Source organism: Chanodichthys erythropterus, chromosome 22 (genome assembly GCF_024489055.1).
Source record: "Chanodichthys erythropterus isolate Z2021 chromosome 22, ASM2448905v1, whole genome shotgun sequence".
In the NCBI taxonomy this organism is placed as follows: domain Eukaryota; kingdom Metazoa; phylum Chordata; class Actinopteri; order Cypriniformes; family Xenocyprididae; genus Chanodichthys; species Chanodichthys erythropterus.
The window spans coordinates 29,645,770-29,656,861 of NC_090242.1; the positions used below are offsets into that span (position 1 = coordinate 29,645,770).

Sequence of the window (11,092 nt, forward strand, 5' to 3'; positions counted from 1 at the left end):
CTCTGCCCTCCTGAAGACATCCCTTATTTTCTGAACTGTGCAAGGGTGGAGGGACCATTCCTCTGAGTGAAAGTTGCTCCAGGACAACATGTCTGCCCCTGTGTTTAGTAAGCCCTGTATATGCGCTGCTCTCAGTGAGAGCAGGTTGCACTGGGCCTACTCTAGGATGGTTTTCACTAGAGTGAAGAGAGGCTTTGAAGAGAGCCCACCCTTGTGATTTATGAAGGACACCACCGTCATGCTGTCCAACCTGACCAAGACATGATGTCCCACCAGGAGAGCAAGGAAGGCTTGGACAGCTCAATATACCGCCATCATATCCAATTGTTTGATATGAAGCTCGCTTTCCGGGCCATTCCAAGTGCCAAAGACCGGATGGTTGTAGCACAGAACTCCCCAACCTATCTTGGAGGCATCTGTGAAGATGACCTTCCTCTTGCTCATCGTCCCAATTGCCACGCCCTGCTCGAACCAGCAGGGATTAGTCCAAGGGGCCAGGGTTGCGATGCACGCCTGGTTCACCTTGAGCGAGCAACGACCATGTTGCCAGGCTTGGGACTGGACTTGTGGTTTCAGCCAGAACCGCAGCGGGCACATACGAAGCAAGCCCAGCTGCAGAGCCGGAGATGCCAAACTCATTAGACCTAGCTGCTGAATGGCCAGAGGTCTCTCTGGAGGGACCACGGCCCTCATGTGGGTAGAGTCTAAAATTATCCCCAGAAACGAAACATATTGGCTGGGAGATAATGAGCTCTTTGGAAAATTGACCCTGAGCCCCAAGCACTCCAAGTGTTTGAGGATGATGGATCTGTGAGATATTAGCTCCACCTCCGACTGGGCCAGAATGAGCCAGTCGTCGAGGTAGTTCAGTATGCAAACACCCATCTGTCTCAGAGGGGAGAGAGCTCAATCCATGCACTTCGTAAAAGTGCAGGGAGCCAGAGATAGTCCAAACAGAAAGACCGTGTATTGATATGCCACCCTTTTGAAGGCGAATCTCAAGAATTGCCTGTGATGGGGGCTACCTGGATGTGAAAATAAGCATCTTTTAGATCCAGGGTAAAGGACCAGTCTCCCGGGCATACTTGCAGGAAGATCTGAAGATCAGAAGTGATCATTGAATGAGCTCTTTATCAGGGCCCTGTTCAGATGTCTGAGATAAAGGATGGGTCTGGAATTGGAGTACATAACCTCATTTTACTATGTTCAGCACCCAAGCTGACACGCCGGGGATGGCCTGCCAGACCTAGGCCCGCATGGCGAGGGGATGAATTGGTTCTGGCACAAAGTTGCTGTGAGGGACTGTGGTGCGCATATGGGGTGGAAGAGGAAATTTGCCCTCTTTTGGAGTATGTTTGTTTTTTTATTATATTCGCTATAACAGCGGTGCACTGCCAGGGTGTTTGAACAGGCCCTGTGTAGGCAACAAACACATTTTTTCAAGCACCTGGAACTGAACGGGGTGACAGGAAAACTGTGTTTCTGAGCGGCTTGAAACAGAGGAGCTGGAGCGCTTTGGCAGAAAGTGTCCCATGGCCTGGGACGACTTTTGCACAGCTGTGAAGAGCTCAGCAAACCCATCAACGGCAGGGCCAAAGAGACAAGTGGGGGAGACAGGCGAGTCAAGGAAGACGGCTTTGTCCACATCCTTGATCTCGGTCAGGTTGAGCCACAGGTGGCGCTCCAGCACCACCAGGCTGTCCACTGAATGCCTAATAGCCTGAGCCGTGGTCTTGGTGGTGCACAGGGCCAAGTCCATGGCACTACGCAGCTCCTTGAAGGTGGCTGAGTTGTGTCCAGCCTCATCCAGGGCCCGCAAGAGCTTAGCCTGGTACACCTGGAGTACCGCAATGGAGTGTAACGCAGATGCTGCCTTGCCTGCCGAGGTGTATGCCCGTTTAGTGAGGGCCAACGTACTGCGGCAGGGCTTGGATGGGTGGACGATCTTCGTCTTCCATCCAATGGTGGCGGACGGACACAGGTGTGCAGCCACAGCTTTGTCCAAAGGAGGCAGCTTCTCATATATTTTCTGCCCAGCGCTGTCAAAGGAGGTGAGAGTGTGAGAGGCAGAAGGATGCAGGCGGGCAGAGTATGGGGCGAGCCACAACTTTGTGAGCTTGATGCGGACCTCCGGGAAGAAGGGCGCTGCCCAGTGAGGAGATACCTAGCAGCATTCAGGGAGGAACCACTCATCTAAGTGGCTGCATGTGGGTTCCTCAGGCGCAGACCACTCCAAACCAAGCTGTTCGACAGCCTTCTTCTTTAGCACACGGGTGAGCTCTGAGTCAGTGGACACCCTGGCGTTGATTGGTTCCAGAGACAGCAAGGGGGCAGGGTCATGAGGCGAGCCGACCACTCCTAAGTAACTGAGGCCTCTAAAGAAATGCTGTCATCCAGTGGCTCCTCATTAGATCCCCTAAACGAGACCAGGTCGCTTGCGATGGCAGAGGGGCGCTGGTCTGGGCGGGAGAAGCAGACGGGGGAACCCTCTCTTTGTGGAGAGGCACGCGGGACCTGTGCTGACGTGAGCTCACTCTCATCCGAGCCCTGAGATTCTCTGCCCAGCTGTTTTTTCCTCACAGCCTCCTGAGAGGAAGAAAACGGGAGGGCATGAGGAGCGGAGTCGCTCTCTGAAAAGAAAGCGATCTGCAGGCGCAAAAAGAGGCAAGACTCATACTCTCACAGTGAGAGCAGGTCATCTCAGTGAGTGCATCTTCTGCTTGGGATTTCCCCAGACATTGCACGCACTCACTGTGCCCATCATCAGCGTGCAGAGGGGCTCTGCATGTGCCACAGCTGTGGCGCAACATTTGCATCAATGTCGCAGAAATTTGCTCTTTGCAAAATAAGCTTTTTTAGATTCCAACTGTTCAAACAGAAGGAAACTCCAGGATGTGGGAGCTCAGCGCTGCAGGCAGCTCGTGAGCGAAGCACTGACCAGGCTGCTTGAGAGCGGTGTGGAGAACAGAGCAGTTTGAGAGCGGTGAACTGATCCGGCTGCTGAGAAGCGGCGCGTTGATCAGAGCTGCACGAGAGTGGCGATCTAAGCGGCGAGCTGGCAGAGCTGCAGGCTGCTTGTGTGTGGTGGCTGCTAGAGAGTGGTGAGCTGCTTGAGAGTGGCGAGCAGAACGGAGAGCGGCAAGCAGGGAGAGGCGAGCTGATCAAACTGCTGCAGAGCGGCGAGTTGATCAGCAGAGAATTCCAGCTGCTTGCAGGTGAAGGCAGCTTAAAGTCTCGTAGATCAAGTGAAGAGATGATATCTGCTTCGCTGAAGGAGAATGAATCGATTTGCTAGGGTGAGATGGCCGCTTATATAGCCCGATACCCCGCCTTCAGCTCTTCTGCATTGTTGGGTCTGGCATATCGCATCTTCCTCTTCACAATACCACATAGATTTTCCTCAGAAAACACAGTGGACCAACACCAGCAGATGACATGGCACCCCAAACCATTACTGACTGTGGAAACTTTACACTGGACCTCACGCAACGTGGATTGTGTGCCTCTCTTCCTCCAGACTCTGGGACCCTGATTTCAAAAAATGCTAAATTTACTTTCATCAGAGAACATAACTTTGGGCCACTCAGAAGCAGTCCAGTCCTTTTTGTCTTTAGACGCTTCTGACGCTGTCTGTTGTTCAAGAGTGGCTTGACACAAGAAATGCGACAGCTAAAACCCATGTCTTGCATACGTCTGTGCGTAGTGGTTTTTGAAGCACTGACTCCAGCTGCAGTCCACTCTTTGTGAATCTCCCCCACATTTTTGAATGGGTTTTGTTTCAAAATCCTCTCCAGGGTGCAGTTATCCCTATTACTTTTACACTTTTTTTCTACCACATCTTTTCCTTCCCTTCACCTCTCTATCAATGTGCTTGGACACAGAGCTCTGTGAACAGCCAGCCTCTTTTGCAATGACCTTTTGTGTCTTGCCCTCCTTGTGCAAAGGGTCAGTGGTCGACTTTTGGACAACTGTCAAGTCAGCAGTCTTCCCCATGATTGTGTAGAATACTAGAAATAGACTGAGAGACCATTTAAAGGCTTTTGCAGGTGTTTTGAGTTAATTAGCTGATTAGAGTGTGGCACCAGATGTCTTCAATATTGAACCTTTTCACAATATTCTAATTTTCTGAGATACTGAATTTGGAATTTTCCTTAGTTGTCAGTTATAATCATTAATCTTTTAATCAAAATTAAAAGAAATAAACATTTGAAATATATCAGTCTGTGTGTAATGAATGAATATAATATAATATATAAGTTTCACTTTTTGAATGGAATTAGTGAAATAAATCAACTTTTTGATGATATTCTAATTATATGACCAGCACCTGTATATCTTGATTTTAATCGGTAATTCAATAAATTCCACTCACAATATATATATATATATATATATATATATATATATATATATATATATATATATATATATATATATATATATATATATATATATATATATATATATATATTTAAATAAAACATTATGTTTACCTACTTTTTTAGCGTCAATGCTGACAAGCAAATGTTATCCTAGGTTAAAAAACCGCGGGTAGTACAATCAATCACACACACTACTATATTTTTACCGCAGGAAAACTTGCAATGCTGCACTGCTGGTTCCTAATCTAAATCATAAAGCAAATCCTGATGGTCCAAATGGCGCCAAAGAGGCCATTGTGGTAAATACAGTATTATACTTTATTTATTAAAAATACAGTAAATCACTGTATTTGGTGTTTGATGTCAAGAAAATTCCCATGATGCAAAGAGAATTACAGTTATTTACTGTAAAGAGAATTTACAGTATTATTCTGGCTGATATATAGTAAATACCTGTAGAAATTACAGAAATGTCTATGTAACACAGTTCGTAAATATGGGAAGAAGGAGGCGGGAACCGGCGAACATTCAACGTAACTTTAATGCAAAATAAACAAAGAACAAAAACGAAAGTAATGCCGGCAGACCCTCGCGGACGTCTGCCGGCCACACAAACATAATAAAACATAAAATAAAGTCCAGGCCTGGTCCTCTCTCATCCTTCACTGTAGTCGCTCCTCCTTTTATGCCTCCGGAGCTCCTCCGTGAGAGACTCGAGGTCGGATGTGGTTCATTATCACTCGCGTCACCGGCCTCGCGCCGTTCCCTCACGGCTCTCGTCCGCCCTGCTCGTCACATACCCCCAACGCCCCTCGCAGGCCAGGGGGTACTCCCGCGACTGCGCTTACTCCCCCCCGGGGCCTGTCTCGGCGGCCGCAGCACCTGGGGGTAAGGGGGTAAAGGAGACGGAAGCAAGGGGAGCGACAGGACGAGAGAGGGGAGAGAGGAAAAAGAGAAAAAAAAATTCTTGGTCCGGTTCCCCGACACACTGCCGCTCGGTCCTCAGCCTGCCAAGAGGCTCTTCTTCACGGTGCCATGCGGTGGCACTGGACGCTCGGTGGACGGCCCGATCCTCGACCGCCTCCTGGCGGCCGGCGATGGCTCCTCCGACTGAGGGCAGCCGGCAGCGAGTCCCCCGTCCCCTGCGCCTCCCCTTCATGGCGGACGGCAGCAGGCTCCGGCCCATGGCAGACGGCGGCGACTCCTCCGCTCCCTCCAGGTCCAGGATGGCAGCCACCCCACCTCGTCCCAGGAGCACGGCATCCGGGTCTCCGTCCCACCTTTCACAAGGCTCCAGCACCACCGCCTCGGGCAGCCTCTTGCGGTCTTCCCACTCCCACGCTGCCCGAACTCCGCAGCACCGCGATCCCCCTCAGCAGCGAGGGCTCTCCGACAGAATGTCCCTCCTTCCTCCCGGGTTTCGGCACCAATGTAACACAGTTCGTAGATGTGGGAAGAAGGAGGCGGGAACCGGCGAACGTTCAAAGAAACTTTAATGTAAAATAAACAAAGAACAAAACGAAAGTAATGCCGGCAGACCCTCGCGGACGTCTGCCGGCCACACAAACATAATAAAACATAAAATAAAGTCCAGGCCTGGTCCTCTCTCATCCTTCACTGTAGTCGCTCCTCCTTTTATGCCTCCGGAGCTCCTCCGTGAGAGACTCGAGGCCGGCACGCCTAGCAGGTGACGCTCATTATCACTCGCGTCACCGGCCTCGCGCCGTTCCCTCACGGCTCTCGCCCGCCCTGCTCGTCACAGTCTAACAGTGTACTAAATAGTTTGTTCAGTTCTATGCTTATGTAGCTATGTCAAGACATCTTAAATGTACTTGTTCTTGCATGCGAGCTGATCATGCCACAGTGTTTGCAGAGTCTAAGAGCAGCTCAGTTCACAGTAAATGCAGTGAACTTTATGCATACTGTGTCTTTGTATAAAAAAAAAAAGTAGACTTGGCAGGTTTACTCAGTAACCATTTATTTCTATAACAATAATAGGGCATGTCAGACCAATGACTGGGTCAGACACACAAGGGGACAAATTAATAATACATCCCCACATTCAGGCTAACATACCTGAAACAACAGGTCAGACACAAGAGGGGAACATTCTCTCTATTAATTAGTAGAAATGTTCAACAAAGTTCATTCACCCCACTTGATTTGTTTACATGAGAAGAGGCTTCCAACGATTCACTCAGATGTGGAAATGTCCCTCCCTGACTCTTCTATTCTAAAGAATTATTTTTTTCTTGAATTACTCAATTTTGTCTGAAACAAAAAACACTGTTTCTGCCTTGCATTGATACATTCAGCTGATTTACCTGATCAAATATATCAGATAAGTAGGCCGGTTTTTTCACAAAATTGATCATCAGTGTAATGCTCAGCAAGAGGGGAGCGTTGCTCTTCCAGAAATGTGTGCACTTCTTTTCTCAGTTCAAAAAGATGATTAAGCACACATCCTCTTGAAAGCCACCTTATTTCACTGTGGAACAAGAGCTGCAAATGATCAGCATCAAGTCTTTCACACAGAGCTGCAAAACACCTTGAGTTTAGCACATTTTTCTTTATATAGTTTACAGTTTTCACAGCAATGTTCATGACCTGATGCAGTTCTGGTGACATCTGCTTTGTTGCAAGACTTTCCTTGTGCAAGAAACAGTGCGTCCACTTTGCTTCTGGCAGTCACTCTTGGATTTGTTTAACAACACTGCAATGTTTTCCCGTCACAGCAGCTGCGCCGTCTGTGCAAATACCTGAGCAGTGTTTCCAATCAAGACCTTTTTCATACTCATTAATGCAGTGCATGACATTATCTGCCTCTGTTCTCATTTGAAGTTCTTTGCAAAAAAGCAGATCTTCACGAAGATTACTGTCCATGCAGTACCGGACAAAAACTAACAGTAACACGAAGTTGCTCTGTCGACTCGTCCAGCTGAATGGCAAAATAAGGGCTTGCCTTCGATCCACGATCAGTTTCATCGCTCATGTCAACAATTTGTCTAGCCACGGTGTCATCAGAAAGTGGTATTGACTGAATTTTGGTTGCAGCTGTGTCACCCAGTAACTCTCGACACATATCCACAGCACTTGGCAAAATAAGTTCCTCAGCGATAGTAAAGGCTTTCTTACTACGAGCAACACGAACGGCAACCATATGGCTAACTTTCAAGGTGACTTTTGATTGAGTTTATACTGATGTTATGACTTTTTGTTGAGCCTGAAGCTCATTATTTTCCTTAGAAAATATTCTTTTGGCTTCCCAACACATCCCGGGTGTTTTGAGTTAAAATGTCTCTGCAGCTTTGATGGTTTTAGTGCCTCATTTTACAAAATTTCCCCACATTCAACATACTGCGACTTCGGCTTAGTACCTTCCCACCAGTTGAGAATCACTGGTTTATGATGTAATCCTTTTTAACATAATCATTTAAAACGATTGTGTCTCTTCAGAAGTCTTGGATTAAACCTCTTGATTCATATGGATTTTCATCTCTTTATGAAACTTTTGAAGTGTCAGACTTTTGAGTATATATATATATATATATATATATATATATATATATATATATATATATATATATATATATATATATATATATATATATATATCTTCACTTTATATTATAGTCACATGTATATTATATGTATTACATGTATATTATAGTTATACAGTCAAACCAAAATTTATTCAGACACCTTGAACATTTCATTTATTAATACAGTTTATTCACTATAGTTTAAAAAATTGTAATAAAATATGACAAGATCTCATGTCTCACAAGAGTTCAACTGTGTCAGAAAAAAAAATATTAATTATGTCATATAACACTATAACACAACAAAACATGGTCAGGTCAAATATATATATATATATATATATATATATATATATATATATATATATATATATATATATATATATATATATATATATATATATATATATATATATATATATATAAATATACATATATATATATATATATATATATATATATATATATATATATATATATATATATATTAAAAAATATCAAAAATGTCTGAATAATTTTTGGTTTGACTGTATGCTATATTATATATTTAGGTGTATATATTGTATCATGTTTACTTTCTGTTGAAATTACTCTCATCTTTCTAATGTGAATATTTGGTCATATACAACAAAGCACTGCTGTACATTATTACAAACATTATTTTTTTAAAAATATTATAACATCCATTTTAAATTCCACATTTTTGATTAGATTAAACCACAAAGTTCAGAAGTTATGGTCAGTATGTGTTTTAATTGTTGTAAGTTTTACAGTGAATTCCATGTTCTCCTGGGACATAAAATACTTATTATTAGCACATATTTTATATTTCCACTGTCCACATTTATCACAAGGTTGATGCCCTCCATGCATATAATGTTATATAGGCTATTCACACAAGTAATGTTTAGAATGAAACAGAAATGTAGACCAATGTATATTTACGATTTAAACTTTGTCATTAACACTCAAAGAAAATTAGAAATATAGCAAAATGTAAAGTAACAAAAAATCAGATTGAGTTAACTTTATTTTTGTAAATAAGTTTAAACAGTCTCTGTCTTATTTCCTTGGCTTGTAGACCATATATTATAGGATTCAAGCTTGGTGGAATAACTTGGCGAATTATACTAGATATATTTTTACTTTCAGTGTATGCAGGGAAACGTTGAAGCAAAATGGCAGTGAATCCAGTAACCATCATGATTATATAAACAGCCAGATGAGTACTGCAGGTTTTTATTGCTTTGCTATTGGTTGCTTTGTTTTTGCTTTTGAAGCATACCATCGCTATTCTGAGATATGTCAATAACACCCACCCCAGTGAGGAGGTGAGTAAAACCACAGTAAAAGTCAATCCATATACATTATTAATCACTGTATTTTCACAGGACAGTTTAAATAGTGAAGCATTGTCACAAAACAGATTTTGAATCACAGATCTGCAGTGAGACAGACGCACACTGAGGCCGATCAGAATCCCCACCAGCAGTACTGCAGCACCCCAGGCTCCTGCCGACAGTTTAACCACCATATTATTGGTCATTATAGTTGGGTATCGCAATGGATTGCAAATGGCCACATATCTGTCAAAGGCCATGATCATTAGAATAGTGTGGGATGCGGTTCCATACACATGTCCAAAAAAAGCTTGCATAGCGCACTCCACATATGTGATGTAGCGCTCAGAGGGGTCTGTTATAATATGACTCATCAAGCGTGGCAAAAGAACAATTGTGCCTAATAAATCATTCAGTGGCAAATTGCAGAAAAGAATGTACATAGGCTGATGTAACCTTTTTTCCACTGAGATCTGAATCAAAATCCCAATGTTAAATACTATAATAAATATGTAAGCAAGCAAAAAAATGATGAATGCAAGATGATTGGACAGAAGTTTAACTTGTAGTCCCTCCATTAAGAGTATGCTGTATCTGAATGTCAAGTTGTCCATCTGTGAAATTAACAAAAAAACATGCATTAGAGTACAGGGCTGCATTTTCCCAAAAGCAAGTGCCTTAGATCGTAGAGACAGTAGATTGTGGTTTCTACAGCAGGTTGTGGTTACACCGTTAAGTGTTTTTAGTGTTTTCAGGGAGGTGCAGCATATACATATCTGTTCACATTTAAAAAAAAAAAAAAAAAAAGAAGTGTTTTCATGAGCCTTTAATGCAGCACATATACAGTATATGTAAATTACTAAACAAGAACAGAAGTAGAAAGTATGTCTGTCTTCACATTGTGGTAAAAACAAAACAAAAAAAAAAATATTTGCCCACTCCAGTAATTCTCATAAACTTTAATCCACAGCAGCAGGTATGAAGTATTTGAGTATTTGATAATTGCTGATAATGAAAAATAAATTCACAACTAAATTGTTTACCCCACTCCGATATGTATACTTACGAAGTTAGATGACTAATAGATAAATAGTTGTCACTTCAGTTTAATATAGTGGCACACAGCTGTTGCATTCCCTTTAACTTGGTAATCATTCAAAAGAAAAACCGTGATGTGTTTCAGAAGAGCTGGCTTGACCACTTTATATGTGTATCACACACAAACTGTTTTGTCGTCATTACCCAAGAGCGTTAAACAATTTTCTTTGGAGGACTACTGATCAGGTTTTCTTGTATTGTACCCTAGTGAAAAATAAATATGCTAAAATGTATTTGAAATACATTTATTTTATGCTAAGTATACCATAATTGCATTTACATATTAATGTACTTAATATAAATACCCTTCAATTGTACTTTTATTATACTAAATTGGTATACTGAAAGTCTGCTAAACTGTAAAAAATATTTGTGGGTTGAGGTCCAACTAAAGATATACTTAAGTATATTTGTTTGTGCTAAAGTGGAACTATTGCAAGTATACTTTAGGTACACTTTATATATCTTGCATTCAAATTATACAGTGATCATACTATCCTTACTAATAGTGATATTAAACAGATTTTAGGCTTAATATTAAGAAATATCAATTGTGAAATAAAGAAGAACTCCAAATAAAGTTTAATTAAAATATTTATTTCAGTATGTTAGCAAACATAGTAGTCAACATTTGAAGTTGATCAAAACCTTTCTTCAATGTTAGGGTTAGGGTTAGTCCTAAAACCTTCTTGGGACAACTTTGATTAACTTTTTTAGATCCGCTTCAAAT

The 11,092-nt window shown here is 42.5% G+C and overlaps 1 protein-coding gene across 1 annotated transcript; it reads right to left on the bottom strand.

Annotated features, from left to right (window-relative positions):
- Positions 1–8,936: 8,936 nt before the first annotated feature.
- LOC137012708 (olfactory receptor 52D1-like) lies at positions 8,937–9,881 on the bottom strand. The gene has a single exon (XM_067376106.1). It carries the CDS (start codon positions 9,876–9,878, stop codon positions 8,937–8,939), a length of 942 nt encoding a protein of 313 aa, XP_067232207.1. The 5' UTR covers positions 9,879–9,881.
- Between the last annotated feature and the right edge of the window lie 1,211 nt (positions 9,882–11,092).